General features: G+C 55.1%; 2 protein-coding genes across 2 annotated transcripts; one reads left to right on the forward strand and one right to left on the reverse strand.

The window, feature by feature from the left end:
• Positions 1-92: 92 nt before the first annotated feature.
• On the reverse strand, positions 93-8,581 carry NAPB (NSF attachment protein beta). The gene is made up of 11 exons (XM_056488639.1): positions 7,989-8,581; positions 6,685-6,764; positions 6,314-6,430; positions 4,537-4,583; positions 4,358-4,435; positions 3,682-3,737; positions 3,511-3,595; positions 2,906-3,010; positions 2,669-2,737; positions 2,435-2,485; positions 93-1,464 (listed from the first exon to the last, which is right to left on the reverse strand). The coding sequence occupies exons 1-11, from the start codon at positions 8,084-8,086 to the stop codon at positions 1,360-1,362; spliced, it is 891 nt and encodes a 296-aa protein (XP_056344614.1). The 5' UTR covers positions 8,087-8,581; the 3' UTR covers positions 93-1,359.
• LOC130250873 (uncharacterized) lies at positions 8,566-13,390 on the forward strand. The gene is made up of 4 exons (XM_056486986.1): positions 8,566-8,683; positions 8,933-9,098; positions 9,173-12,617; positions 13,139-13,390. Exons 1-4 carry the CDS (start codon positions 8,566-8,568, stop codon positions 13,388-13,390), a joined length of 3,981 nt encoding a protein of 1,326 aa, XP_056342961.1.
• Positions 13,391-15,405: the final 2,015 nt, after the last annotated feature.

Below are 15,405 nucleotides of genomic sequence, written 5' to 3' on the forward strand. Positions count from 1 at the left end.
CAGGGGGATAGTGGGAGCTGTCCCTGGGACAGGATGAGCTTTAAGGTCCCTTCCCACCCTCTCCCAGCTCCAGAAGAACCACTTCTCCCTCCTTCCATCCATGATTTTCACTTTATTCACGTACAGAGTCACACCAAACATGATATTCTTGCTAAGGCCATTTCCTTAAATAAGTTATCCGAGTAGGGAGTGATGGAAGAGGGGCGGGGACACAGCGGGAGTGGCGGAATTGTCACCTGGGAACCGTCACAATTCACCATGGATACAGCAGAGGACATGCTGGAGCTACTCACACACAACTACCAGGTGTAGGGATGGAGTAACAGCCTCCTGCTCCTCCTGTCCTACAGCACCGACAAGGGAAGGGCAACAGACTGGAAAAACACCGGGGAAGGTGGAGCCTCCCCTCATCCCAGCTCCCACACAAAGCCATTCCTGAGGGTGGGAATGGATGGGCTGGGAGATCCCCCCACTGCCTCCCAGTCCCAGGCTCTTCCTTCTCTTTGGGATGAACACAAGGAAATAAAAGAGATTGGGAAAACACCGAGGAGAATTTGGCATGGATGGGGATTTTTGGTTTTCAGAACTTCAACATTCCAACCTGACTTTTCCCAGAGGAAAGAGGGGCTGGGGCTGCCTGGAGCCTCCAGGACAGCCCTTAACGAAGGACTTCACTCTTCCCAAAAAGAGTGACACATTGCACAAACTCCCTGAAAAACCAGGCAGCTCAGTCCTCTCTCCTGAGCCACACACCCACCAATTCCTGCGGGAATTTCTCAGCTCTTCCCAAGCAGACTGTGCCCCCCTGCCACCCGAATTCCAACCGTGCTCCCGTGGGATCCAGGGCTCAGAATTCAGGGATTGTGCCTGGCACATGTGGAGGGTGACACACAAAACCAGATCCTTCCTTCCTCGGGTGGAATAATTTGGGAAGTGGAGGGATGAAGGAAAGTGGGGAATCAATCCAAGAAAGGTGGAAGCAGGACCCGGGGCTCCTGGGATGCAGGATATTCCCAATTCCCAAAGCACCACTTCCAGACCCCCAAATCCAACTCTGGGGAACGGCAGGGTGGGGACACGAGGGGCTGGCAGCGCTGTGCTGGCTGGGTGGGACACTGACATGCTGGAATCCACGGGAGAGCAGGAAAACCGGGAGCTGCACCGGGATGAGCGGGACCAGGAGGAGGAGGAGGAGGAGGAAGAGGAGGAATTCCTCTCCAAGGGCTTCTCCCGCCTGGCATCCGTCACCACAGAGCAGGGGGGGGCTAAATAAACACAGGAAGCGACGAAAGAAAGCGCGGGATCGGGTCGGGAATTCCCCAAAAGTCCTGGGCGGGAGGCGGCAGCGACCCGCGGGCGTCACTTGAGGTCGCCGTCGCCCTCGCCCTGGATGGTTTTCTTGATGCGCAGCAGCATCGTGGTGAGCCACTGGTCCAGCCGCGAGATGGAGTCGAATTCCTTCACCTGGCAGCGGGAAAAACGCGGGTCAGGGAGCTGGTCCTGGGAGGGAATAAAGGGGAGGAGCAGAGAAATGGGAGGGGGGGATGCGAAGGTGGGCAGGGAAAGGGTGGGGGAACAGGGGGATGGGGAAAAAAGAAAAGGAAAGGGGAAAAAACAAAGGGAAAGGGGAAAAAACAAAGGAAAGGGGGGGGGGAAAAATAAAGGAAAGGGGAAAAAAACAAAGGAAAGGGGAAAAGAAGGGGAAAGAAACAAGGGGAAAGGGGAAAGAAACAAGGGAAAGGGGAAAAAAAAGGAGAAAGGGGAAAAAAGCAAGGGAAAGGGGGAAAAATCAAGGGGAAAGGGGAAAAAACAATGGGAATGGGGAAAAAAACAAGGGGAAAGGGGAAAAAAACAAGGGGAAAGGGGAAAAACAAAAGGAAAGGGGGAAAAACAAAAGGAAAGGGGGAAAAGAAGGTGAAAGGGGAAAAATCAAGGAGAAAGGGGAAAAAATAAGGGAAAGAAAAAAAAAAGGGAAAGGGGAAAAAAGCAAAAGGAAAGGGGGAAAAGAAGGTAAAAGGGGAAAGAAACAAGGGGAAAGGGGAAAAAAAGGGAAAAGGGAAAGGAGGGCAAAGGAGAAAAAAACAAGAAGAAAAGGGAAAAATCAAGGAGAAGGGGGAAAAAATAAGGGAAAGGGAAAAAAATAAGGGAAAGGGGAAAAAACAAGGGAAAAGGGGAAAAAATAAGGGGAAAAACAAAGGGAAGGGAGAGGGAAATAAGGGCAAAGGGGAAATAAGGGGAAACAAAGGCAAAAGGGAAGCAAGGGCAAAAGCAAAGCAAGGGGAAGGGGAAAAAACAGGAAGTGTGGGAAAGGAGAAGAGAGGGAAAAAGGGAAGAAGAGAAAAAGAGGAAGAGGGAAAAGGGAAAGAATCAAAGAGGGGGAAAACAAGAGGGAGAAGGAAGGAGCAGCACTCCCAAGGAACCCATGAGTACTCACTGCCTCAGTGTAGGCCTCACTGTTCTGCTCCTCATGAGCTTCCAGCAGTTTCTGGGAAAACACCAGGAAAAATCAGGGAATGAACATTCTGTTCCTGCATGTTCCCAGGGAACAGAGCACCCACCACAAATGGGGGTCTGGGTCAAACCCAGGGAAAAGCCAGGCTGGTGTCCTCTGAAATGCTGGGAGAAAGGAGAAAAGCCCTGGAAAAGTGGGAAATTCCCAGTGACTCACTTTCAATAGCTTGCATTCCCTGGAATCTGTGAAAGCTGGGAACATCTCCTCATATTTCTCCAGGGCAAGCTGGAAGAGAGAGAAGAGATCCCTTCACACACCATCCCTTTTTTTTTTTTTTTTTTTTACCCAGAATTTCCTTTCCCATCCTCAAACTTGGGAAAGCAGCCAGGAATCCAGCACAGCAAGAATTCCAGCCTCTGCTGAGGATTTTGGGATAATTTTGGGATAACTGACCTTGGCATTCAGCTCATCCACAATGAAGTGGCACAGGGCAGCTTTGAAGAAATATTCCTTGGCGCTGTACTTGAGCAGAGGGTTGTCCATTGTGTTTGTTCCCACCTGGACAAAAAAAAAAATAAAATAAAATAAAAACATGTGGAAAAAAGGGGCAGGAAAGGAAAGCCTGGATTTAACCAATTCCACCCCAAGACACAGGGCTGGGAATAAAAGGTGTGGAAAAAATGCCAAAAAGCTGTTGGGAGGTTTTGAGCTCAAAGACAGATCCTTGGTTGATGAGGAAATGGGAAAACAATTCCCTTTGGGAAGAAGCTGCTCCAGGATTAACCCTCTGGAAGTGCCAAGCAGCACTGCTGGCATTCCAACCAGAGGCAGAGCTGATAAATCCAGGAGGGAATTTGTTGCCAAAGAGTTGTAAACACACTCCAAGAGGAATCTGGACGGATTTCTTTCCCTGCAAACACTAAAAAACCACAGGTGTGGCCACGCTGGGGGAACCCTGAGCTCACAGAGCTGCTCCAGCCTGAACCATTCCCTGATTCTGGCAGCTGTGCTGCCCCAGCCCTCCCTGGAAGAGGTGCATTCCCAGGGATGCTGCTGACCTGCTCGTAGATCTCGATGGCTTTCTGGTACTGCTCCAGCTGCGCCGCGTACGCCGCCACCTTCAGCAGACACTTGTTGGCCGAGCTGCAAGCACCCAGAAATCAGCCCCTGCTTCCCAAAAATCCCAAAAAAAAAAGTGGGATGGAGAGGAATTCTGGCCCAAGACTTGCCTGTTGGATTCCTCCCCCTTGTAGTAGTCGGCAGCCTGCTCGTAGTGGGCGATGGCCTGGGGACAGGAATGTGGGATCAGGGAACAGCACTGGCACTCTGGGACTCCAGGAAATGTTTCCCAGGAAATCCTCACCTGGAAAAGAACCCCTGAACCCCACCCAGCTTTATCCTGCAAAATCCCACAGGAGATCTGCAGTGGGGAGCTTGGAAGTGGGAATGAGGGATCAGTGGGGATGTGGGAACGTTATAAAAGTGACATTCCTGAGGTGCTTTCCCAATGGGAAAGGATTCTCACTGGAGCATTCAGCACAGGGACACTGCAGAGGGTTGGGAATGCTCCATGGGAAGTTCCAGGCTGGGAGAACCATCAGCTCCTGCACTATGGGATGGGGATGGGAATGGGAATGGGGATTGGAATGGGAATGGGGATGGGGATGGGGATGGGAATGGGGATGGGGATGGGAATGGGAATGGGGATGGGAATTCTGCAGCCCAGCAATGGTTTGGACTCAGAGATGACCCAAATCCTCTGGGGAACACCTCCCACTACCCCGGGCTGCTCCACAACTCGGCCGCGGGCGCTCCCAGGGATGCGAGAACCGCGCGTTTTTTTTTTTCGGGAAAACCGCGCGGGGTGTGACGTCACCGATGACGTCATCGGCGCTGTCCCCTGACCTTCTCGATGTCCACCAGCTCGGCCTCGTAGATCTCGGCGATGGTGATGTGGTGCTTGGCGGCGATGGTGAAGCGGCCCTGCCGGGGAGGGGAGGAGCAGGAGGAGGAGGATGAGGGCGGGAGCATTCCCGGGCATTCCCGGGAATCCCGCGCGCTCCCGGCGGCGGGAATGGCCTTACCATGTCCGTGTAGATGTCGATGGCTGCGTTCAGGCAGTTGATGGCCTCTGCAGCGTGCGGGAGAGACACAGCGTCAGCCAAGCCCAGCCCCAAATCCCACCCGGCAATTCCCAAAGGATGGCCCGACCCCCGGGGGATGGGTGAGCAGAGCTCCAGGGATCGCTGGGAATTTGGGATTTCACCCTGAGTTTGGTCCCGTGGCTCCCGGGATAATGCTGGTGGGGGATTTGCTGTCCAGGGAAAAGTGGAGGCTGTCCCAAAAATCACAGGAATCCAGCCCAGTGCCTGCCTGAAGCCATTCCTCAGGAAAACATTCCCAGGATGGAAGCTGCCAAAAACTGAGTCACCTCACAGCATCCCAAAACTCCCAACAAAAACCAGAATGAGATGCCAGGAATGCAGTGACCCCCTGCAGCAGCATCCCAAAAATCCCAACAAAAACCAAAATGAGATGGCAGGAATGCAGTGACCTCCTGCATCATCCCAAAAATCCCAACAAAAACCAAGAGGAGATGCCAGGGTAGCAGTGATCCCCTGCATCATCCCAAAAATCCCAACAAAAACCACAATGAGATTCCAGGAATGCAGTGACCTCCTGCAGCATCATCCCCAAAATCCCAACAAAAACCAGAATGAGATGCCAGGAATGCAGTGACCTCCTGCATCATCCCAAAATCCCAACAAACACCAAGAGGAGATTCCAGGGTAGCAGTGATCCCCTGCATCATCCCAAAAATCTCAACAGAGGAGATGCCAGGAATGCAGTGACCTCCTGCATCATCCCAAAATCCCACCAAAAACCAAAATGAGATGGCAGGAATGCAGTGACCTCCTGCATCATCCCAAAAATCCCAACAGAGGAGATGCCAGTAATTCAGTGACCTCCTGCATCATCCCAAAAATCCCAACAAAAATCAGAATGAGATGCCAGGGTAGCAGTGACCCCCTGCATCATCCCAAAAATCCCACCAAAAACCAAAATAAGATGGCAGGAATGCAGTGACCTCCTGCATCATCCCAAAATCCCAACAGAGGAGATGCCAGTAATTCAGTGACCTCCTGCATCATCCCACCAAAAACCAAAATGAGATGCCAGGAATGCAGTGACCTCCTGCAGCATCATCCCAAAAATCCCAGCAAAAACCACAATGAGATTCCAGGAATGCAGTGATCCCCTGCATCATCCCAAAAATCCCAACAAAAATCAGAATTAGATGCCAGGAATGCAGTGACCTCCTGCATCATCCCAAAAATCCCAACAAAAATCAGAATGAGATTCCAGGGTAGCAGTGACCCCCTGCATCATCTCAAAAATCCCAACAAAAATCAGAATTAGATGCCAGGAATGCAGTGACCTCCTGCAGCAGCATCCCAAAAATCCCAACAGAGGAGATGCCAGGAATGCAGTGACCTCCTGCATGATCCCAAAATCCCAACAAACACCAAGAGGAGATTCCAGGGTAGCAGTGATCCCCTGCATCATCCCAAAAATCCCAACAGAGGAGATGCCAGGAATTCAGTGACCTCCTGCATCATCCCAAAATCCCAGCAAAAATCAAAATGAGATTCCAGGAATGCAGTGACCTCCTGCATCATCCCAAAAATCCCAACAAAAACCAAAATGAGATGCCAGGAATGCAGTGACCTCCTGCAGCATCATCCCAAAAATCCCAAAAAAAACCACAATGAGATTCCAGGACAGCAGTGACCCCCTGCAGCATCCCAAAGCTCCCTGTGGAACAGCAGGAGGGCTCCATCCCAAATCCTGCTGCCTTACCCTGTGGATCTGCTTTTTTGTAGGCATTCCCTGCATCCACAAAGCTGGTGGCTGAGTCGTGCTTGCTCTGCAGCTGCATGTGCAGCTTGGCTGCCTGGCAAAAGGCATTCCCTGCAGCTGGAAAAGAAGGAACAGTCATCCTGTGAACCTTGGGGATGAGCAGGAATGAAGCAGGATCTGGGGGGAGAGGGGGGATTTAGGGGTGAAACCTTCCCAAGCAGCTGGAATTCCAAAATTCCTCCAAGATCCTTCAGCTCCTCGCCTCTGCCCACCCTCCCAGCATTTAAACAGGACACATTCCCCACTGGGATAATTCCCAGCAAGATTTTTGGGTCACCCCCAGCCCCTCAGACCCGGGGATTGGGACTCACCACTCCAGTTTTTGGCGATCTTGAACATGTTGGCAGCCCTGGTGTACATCTCACAGGCCTCCTCCACCCGGGTGTTGCCCCTGGAATGCAGCAGGAAAGCAAACCACAACTGGGATTGGGAATTCTGGAAGGGCAGTGCTGGATTTGGGGGCTCCAAGATGACAAAGGTGAGATTTTTGGCAAAGAAATGCAGATTTTTTTTCATGGAACCTCCATGCTCCCGGACAGGAATCAGTTGGGATCAAGCTCTGCTCCCACAGAATAAATAAATAAAAAAAAAAAAAGGAATCCCAGGATCCTTAAGGCTGGAAAATCCCTCAAGCCCATGAATCCAAATTCCCCCAAGTGCCACATCCACACTGCTCTTAAATCAGCCTCACAAGAAGGGATGATTCCATTTTCTTTTCCATCCCTTGGGAATTCTGGAGCTTCTCTCCCCTCCCCCTCTGCCCCTGGCAGCCGAGCACGGTTGGTTTGGAAGCTCAGGCGGGATTTTTGGATCCCTCCCTGCCCTTGGAAGGAGCCAAAAAAAATCAGAAATAAAGGAATATTTCCTTCCACAACAGCTCTGATGGAGCAATTCCTGCAAGAGCCCAGGTGGGAAGAAGGAATTTGGCTGGACGTTGCCAGGGAAAATGCCAAGATCCGAGTCACCCCCCACCTTCCCTCCCTCTTTTATTTTTATTTTTATTTTTATTTTTTTTTAACTCCATCTTTTTTTAGCTTTGCAAATTAAAAATTCCCGTCTCGAAATCTCCGCCCGTTGCCTCCGAGGATTTTCAGGAATTTGCTGCCCGGATTAAGCCCCGGGAGCAAGGCCCTGATTGATTAATCTGCCTGGAGGCCGGAGAGGAATTTCTATTTAAAACTTGTGCATTTTAGGGCGGCCGCAGCCCATTTTTCCGGGCTGATGGATAAAAAAAAAAAAAAAAAAAAAAAAATGCCCGGAGCATCGGGGATGTTCTGTCCTTAAAAAAAATATAATAAAACTAAGGAAAAGCAGGAGTGATGTGGCCAAAGCCAGGCCCGGGGAAAAGGACGCTCTGCCATTTTCTGGGATTTTCTGGATTTCGGGAGAGATGATTCCCGCCGGGATAAAGAGCGGGCAGGAGCCGCAGAGGCCTCTGCCTGAACTCCGGGATTATCGCATCGGGATGGGGCCGGAGCTGGGGAAAAAGGGGGAAAAGGTCGGGAAGGAGAGGATGGATGAGATGGGGAAGGAAACAGGAAATGGGGAAGGATGGAGATGGAGGGATGGAGGGAGGTGGGAATGATGCGGGATGCGGGATGCGGGATGCGCTCACCCGAAGAGCCCCCGCAGGAAGGAGTGCGAGCCCTTGACCCTCTTCTCGGCCTCGGCCATCAGCTGCACGGCCTCCCGCTCCTTGCCGGCGCTGTCCATGGCTTTTCCTGCTTTTCCTGCTCCTCCTCCTCCTCCGCGGCAGCGGGAGCGCGGCGGGGCGGGGCGGGATGCGGGATGCGGGATGCGGGATGGGGATGATGCGGGACGCGGCTCCTCCCGCCGGGTTATTCCCAGCTTAGTGCGGGATCTGTGTCAGGTCAATCCTTATCCTGAAGGTTATTTATGTCGCTCTCGGCGTTCCCGGGGAATTACCTCACCTGCGCGGCAGCTCAGGTTTCCTGGGAATGTTCCGCGCTGAGGATAATCAGAAGGATCACCTGCGTCCTGCCCCCGTTAGCTGAGCGCACATTTGGGTCGGCCAAAACCGCCTCTGGACGGGGAGAACTGGGATATTCCTGCCCGATCCCTCCTCTGCGCACCCGGGCCGAGGGAATCCCGGAAGGCGCCGAACTACAACTCCCGGCGCGCCCCGCGGCCGGCGCGCCGCGTGACGTCACCGCCACGCGCCCGCTGTCTCCATGGCGACGCTGGCGCATCCCGGCGTCGCTCCCATGGGAACGGCCCGCATGGCGTCCCGGGAACGGCGGGAAGCGGGCGGGGAAAAAAGGGACCTGGCGCTGCCGATCCCTCCTCGCTGTGAGGGGATGTAGTGCCGGGAACAGCCCGCGGTGTCCCAGGAATTCCAGGTGAGTGACCTGGTTCCGGGGCTGGGCGAAATTAAAGCCGGGAGCGTTTCCCAAGCCAGGAACTGCCGTCCCCATCCGAGCTGGCTGGGAAATCCGGCAATTCCACACTGGATCCCAATTAACCCTTAAGGGATTTTCCCCTTTTCCAGGCAGGACAACATGGAGCCTTTTTCCCTCTCTGAGCTCGGGCTCCCCACAGACAACAAAGCTATCCAGGGAATTCTCTGCCCCATGGCTGTGGAGCTCTGCCACCTCCTCCTCGCCCTGCAACGGGAAGACGGGATTTGCCCGGCCTTTCCCAACCTGGGCGAAAAGGCAGGAAAATTAGCCAAAGCCACGGAAGAACTCGCTGCTGTGGCAAGGAGGTGAGGTGGGAAGAGATGGAAAAGGTGGGACTGGGGAACAGACGGGAGTGCTGAGCCCAGTCCTCCCATTCCAGGCTGTGCCAGGATCCTGGCGAGGAGGGGAGCACTGTGGGTGAATCCCTGCTCCAGGCTGGCAGGGACGTGCTGCTGGCAGCATTCCAGCTCCAGCAGCATCCAGACAGCCCTCGGCACCGACAGCACCTGGCAGCGGCTGCCAGGAGGATCCTGATGGAGACAGCAAAGGTGAGGGGACTCTGGGAAGGGACACAAGGATGGGGAGGGAAGCTCCAGCAGATCCATGGAGCAAACCTCACCTCCAGGGGTAAAACAGGAATGGGGATTCCTGACCTGAGCAGCTTTTCTGCCTTGTTTCCTGGTCAGCTCCTTCAGCTGGAAGAGGCAGCAGGGATGAGGAGGATCCGGGGTGCTGCCAGCTGGCTCCTGGAATGCCTGAGCGTGCTGCAGGATGCCCGGGATGCCCCAGGGCTGCTGGCAGCATTCCAGCCCTTCTCTGAGGCCCTGCTCCTGCTGAGCCACCTCACAGCCAAGCACATCCAGCAAATCCAAGACTGTCCTGCAGGGAAGAGCTTGGCCCACACCCTGCAGCTGCTCCACGAGTGTGTCCCACTCATCCACACAGCCCTGGCACGTCCCAGGGATTGCCCAGCTGAGCTCTCCCAGGATCCTGTTTTCCAGCTGGTGGAGAGGACCATCAGGGAGCTGCTCTCCCTGCTCAGGGAGCCACAGGACAGGAGTGGGATCTTCTCCCAGCAGGTGAGCAGGCTCCAGGCTCTCCTCTCCCACCCTGACCCCCTGCACCTCTCCGAGGGCGGCTTCGGCTCCCACTTGGACACCATCATTCTCCATGGAATGCTGCTGGCAGAGTCATCCAGGCTGGATCTGCAGCTGGAGCTGGTGGAACGCTGCTGGGTCCTGCTACAGCTGAGGAGGAGCATCTGCAGCCACATGAGGCAGAGGGAGGAGCAGGGAGAACACAGACTGGAGCGGGAATGTCACAGCCTGAGGGAGGAGCTGGAAAAACTGGACAGGGCAGCGCTCAGGGCCACGCTGTGCCAAATCCTGGAGGCATTCTTCCAGGAGAAGGAGCCCCTGAGGCAGCTGGCTGAAGGTGCCCTCAGCCTTGCTGGTTCAGGGTGTTTTCCAGCAGGACCTGGAGGAATTTTAAGGAAGCTCCAGCCCCTCATTGCTGCCTTCTTCGCTCAGGCCCAGCAGATGCTCCGAGCGGCCGATCTGGTCCTGGCCAGGTGTGCCAAGGCCCAGACTGCCAGGGAAATCCAGGAGGGCATGGAGCACCTGAGGAGCCTGCTGGCCAGCCTCCCTTCCCTGCTCATGGAAGCGAGCAGGAATCCCAGAGAGCAGCTCCAGGCCCTGTGCTGTGCCTGGACCAGAGCCACCGAGAGCCTCCTGCGCTGCTTTGAGCAGACCATTGGCATGAGGGAGCTCCTGGAGCTATCCCTCCTGGAGCTGGCCAGGCACAGGGAGTGGTGCCAAGCAGCGCTGGAACACCAGGATCCCCAGGGCTTCTCCTGGCACGCTGCTCACCTGACAAGCTGGGCACGCTGGGTGGTGGCAGCCGCCACCCGCCACGTGGACGGCGCCACCGATCCCATCTTCAGGAATGGTTTGCTGGTGTGGGTGGAGCAACTGGCCAAAGCCACCCTGGAGCTGGCAGCGCTCCCAGCCCTCGCTCCTGGAAGGTTTTCCTGCCTCCAGGGCCGGGATGCCTTCTCCCAGGCAGTGAGCTCCCTGATGGACTCTGCTCTCCGTGTCCAAGCCGGGCTGGATGGCTCCAACCACCCCGAGATCCTCAGCCCGCTCCGGGAGCGCGTGCGGAGCGCCGGGCTGGCAACGGGGCTGCAGCTCGGGATGCACACCGGGGGGGATGAGGCAGAATTCCAAGGAGATTTCCAAAGCCATCCAGCTGACTTCCCCCTGGATGGGGACTCATGGAGAGGGGACACACACCCCGTGATGGCAGCTCTGCTGGGAGCGTCCCGGGCCGGTGACACGGATGCCGTCCGTGCTGCGTGCTCCGTGCTGCTGGAGCTCTCCCGTGGCTGTGTGGAAGCAGCACGGGAAGCGCTGCCCCTGGCTGAGCCCCCCCAGCTCCAGCTGCTGCAGCAGCACCAGGATATCGCAGTGCTCACCCCACAGATCATCAGCCTGGCCACGGAAACGGCCCCTGGGCAGCTCCCTGCTCCAGGCAGGCTGCTCCACATGGCACTCGGGCTCTCAGCAAGGATCCAGGAGACTCAGGAGTGCCTGGCAGCTGTGGCAGGCTCCTGGAATGGTCTGGCCCAGCAAGTGCTTGGGTTTATCCTCTCAGGTGACTTTCCAAGAGGGAAGCAGGCTTTGGATGAGACCCTGCTGGGCTTAGCGGGAGCAGTGCAGGTGGCAAGAGACATTGCAAGCACAGCCTGCAGCAAGGAAAATCCCAATCCCTCCCATGTCCAGGAGAGCTTTCTGCAGCTCCAAGCCAAGTTTTCCCGTGCTCAGCTGAGCACCAAAGCGTTCCTGGAGAAGGCAGTGTCCTTCAGGGAACCCTGTGGGATGGAAAAGGCCATCCTGGAGCTGCACGGTGCCCGCTGGGCCATTGGCATGTGTGTCCTGCTGGATGCCATGGATCAGTTCGTGGGCAGGGATGTCCTGTTCCTGAGGGAGCTGAGCAGAGCTGTGAGGAACCAGGCTGGCCCACGGAGCCTCCTGGCTGCTGTGGCTGAGAATTCCCTCAGGCTGCAGGAGGCTGCCCGGCTCTCCTACTTATCCTGCCCTGGAGACCACGGTGCCAGAGAAATCCTGGTGCTCCGGGAGGAGATCCAGGTGTTCATGGAAGCACTGCTGGATGTGTCCAACACCCTGCTGCTCTCCCCACTGCCTGCTGCCAGCCTGGCCATCCACTTTGAGCTCCTGAGGAGGGATGTGGCCCTCAGGGCCAAGGCACTGCTGCTCCACATGGGAAGGATCAACCTGGAACAGCTGCAGCTCATCCAAGACGTGGTTGGAGCAGCTCTGTCCAACCTCACCCAAGAGGAGAGGGAGAGGAGCAAAGAAGCTTTTGAGGAGAAGGCAAATCAGCTCCGGGCTGATGTCCAGTGGGTCAGGAACACCCTGCAGGATGCTCAACTTCCATCACAGCCTGACCTGCTGTCCATGGCTGAGCACCTCCTGCTGCTCACGGGTGACGTGCTGGGAAGTGCCCGGCAGCACTTCCAGAGCCTCCAGGACACTGGGGATCCCCTCCAGGACACTGGGGATCCCCTCCAGGACAGTCTGGTGTGGTACTGGTCAGCCAAGGCACACTACCTTGTCACACAGCTCCGGGTTATCCATGGAATGGACAGGGACATCCTGGGATGCCTGCAGCAGGAACCACGCTTCCCAGGATCACCCAGCTGCACAGCCAGGCCCTGCCCAGCCCCAGAGCCCACTGAGGCAGCAGGAACTCGTCCATGCAGGAGCAGAGGAGCCAGAGGAGCCGTGCAGGAAGTGGGTGAGCTGGTACGGGAGCTCTTGTCCCTGGCAGGGTGTTGGTCAGGGCTGGCCTCATGCCTGGTGCTGCCAGCGTGGAGCAGGAATGGGAGGGATGCTGGCAGGGCCTCTGCAGGTCAGCAGGCTGACCCTGGGCCACTGGGGCAGCTCAGGTTTCCAGCAGCCCTGGATTCCTGGATATCTGATCACTTCCTACATCCATCCCACCCCACCATTTTCGAGGCAGGGGGGCTGTAGCAGTCTCCCTCACCTCCACACATTCCCGCTGGAAATACCAGCAACTCCATTCCCATGGGTGTCAGGAGCTGGGAGAGGCTTTGGCACAGACCCAGGTCCTTCAGCAAAGTGCTTTAGAGCTCTAATTGTGCTGGGAATTAATTGCAAACTGTCAGCTTGCAGGACACCCTACCCCATTTGGAGATGGCTCCAAGGGCTTTGGATTTAGGGAGAAGGGCTGGTGGGAAGGTGGAGTGGACCCAGCAGGGGGTGGGCAGCTCTCCCACCAACTTTACTCACCAAAATCTCTTCAGAAACACCCAGGTGGAGGAGACCACATTCCAGGCTTGGCACCTGCTCCATTACTGCCTCAACAGCACTGGGATCCTCCCAGCATCTCCCCTGCAAAGCAGGAGAGAGGAAACTGTGACAAGTGGCAGGGAGGGCCCAGCAAGGTGTCCCAGGTGACCCAGGACATGGCCACGAGGATGCTGCACATGGCTCAGTTTCTGCGGAGGAAGGGCCCCATTGCGGTAGGCAGAGTTTCATCCCTCACTGTTCCTTAGGATCACAGCAGCTCCATCCCAAATCCAGCTCTTGGGAGAGTGGCACCAGCTCCATTTATGCAAATACTCCAAATTCCTTCCTCCTGGTTGGATGTGAGCTTGGCCTCCTGTCCTTTTCCTCAGGAGCCTGCTGGACCCTCCCTGTTCTGCAGGAAAACTTTTATTTTTTCTTCTCTCCCCAATCCCATTGATTTTTATCCCGTTCCAGAGCAAGGAGCAGTTTGTTGCCTGTGCCAGGCAAATGGTTTCTGATGGGCAGGTGGTTGTTAAGTTTGGGAACATCCTTGCCAAGCAGTGCCTGGACCAGAGATGCTCCACGGAGCTGCTCCGTGCCACCGAGCACACGCAGTGCGTCAGCAGCCAGCTCGGCATCGTGGCCAGGTGAGCTGCCAGCGCCTGGGATCACCTCTCCCAGGGCCATCCAAGAGGGATCCCTTCTCCAGGGAATGTGGGTGCTGTCCCCAGAGGTCCTAGGGGAGGTGGGTATTCAAGAGGTGAGGAATAATTTGATGGCCTCCCTTCATTCCATGGGTCTCCTTGCACAGGGAACGCCAGCTGGGTTTGGGATAACTCTGTCAGGATGCCCAATGTCCTTCCAATAAAATCCTTTGGGATGTCTTTGAAGGGTGAAAGCAGTGACTGGGGAGAGCAAGGCCTCCTGTGAGCTGCTGCTGAGCAACGTGCAGAACCTCATCCAAGCGGTGCAGCACGTCCTGAGGGCGGCCGAGGCGGCGTGTGTCACAGTGAGTCCATCAGGGAAACAATTCCTCGTTGTTTGGGTGGCAAGGCTTGCTCCAAGCCCCCTCCAGCCTGGCTTGGAGCAGTTGCAGGGATGGGGCAGCCACAGTTTCTCTGTGCCAGGGCCTCCCCACCCTCACAGGGAAGGGTTTCTCCCTAACAGTGAAGGCTGATGGCAGCAATTCCACCCTGTGGGAGCTTCTCATCCAGGGTTTTTTATGGGATCTGGCTGCTCTGGGACTCCAGCTGGAGCAAATATTCCTCCTGGAATACTTTCATTTTGTGTCTTTCTCCTGTCCAAAGCTCACCCTGCATCATCAAGGCATTGACTGTCCTTGAAGTCACCTTTACCTGTCCATTCCCCACTTAATTTTTGGATCATAGAGCACCTTTATTTGGAATTAGTCCATGGTATCCTGTTCTAATCCCAAAAGCCAAATTCCCAAGAGTTTCCCATGCAGCTGCCATCAGCAGCCACCTGATCTGACTGTAAAGTCTGTGGGAGCATAATTTTCCTGAAAAAAAACTGGGAAACAAGTGCAAACACCAGCCAGTCCCTGAGGCAGCACTGCCACCTGAATCCTCCTCTACAATCCTACTGCTTTTCCTGGGATCAGCATCTCTTTTTGAAGATTTTTTAAAATCCCATTTGCTGAAAAATCAGCCCCAAGGGTGACAAAGCTCCTCCCATACTTAATTAAACTTAAAACTTCTCCTCTTTGCCCATTTTGCACTTTGCTGCTGCCAGCCTGGATTAATTAGTTAATTAATTTTGACTATCTAGATCCCCAAGTCCTTTGTGACCTGGGAATTTCCCTTTGGAAAATTCCCTGTTTATCAAGAAACTGCCCTCCTTTCCTCTCCTGAAAGATGAGTTTTGAAGCACTAAGAGGTAGCAATGCCATGTGGATCACACACACATCAGCTCATCCAGACTTTTCCATAATTTAGGATGCACAGGGATATATTAAAGCAATTCCTCTGCCCAACAGGGTTTGGGACAACCCTCAGCAGACCCTGAGGAAGAAGAAGTTGCTGCTTTCTGCCAGCAGTGGAGGACAAACCTGACACAGCACAGAGCCAAGGAGGCTTCGAATTCCGACCGGGATGAGTTAGGGCTCCGGAAAACTCGAGGGGCAAAGGCTGAGCCCACCCTGATGTCTCTGCTGCAACAGCAACCCCCTCAGAGCAGGAACATCCCAAAGCATCCCAATCCCAGGAAAGGACCTACAGTTATGGACAGACACCTGTAAACCCAGAGAGGGGCTCCTTGTCCC

Source organism: Oenanthe melanoleuca, chromosome 3, assembly GCF_029582105.1.
Source record: "Oenanthe melanoleuca isolate GR-GAL-2019-014 chromosome 3, OMel1.0, whole genome shotgun sequence".
In the NCBI taxonomy this organism is placed as follows: Eukaryota; Metazoa; Chordata; class Aves; order Passeriformes; family Muscicapidae; genus Oenanthe; species Oenanthe melanoleuca.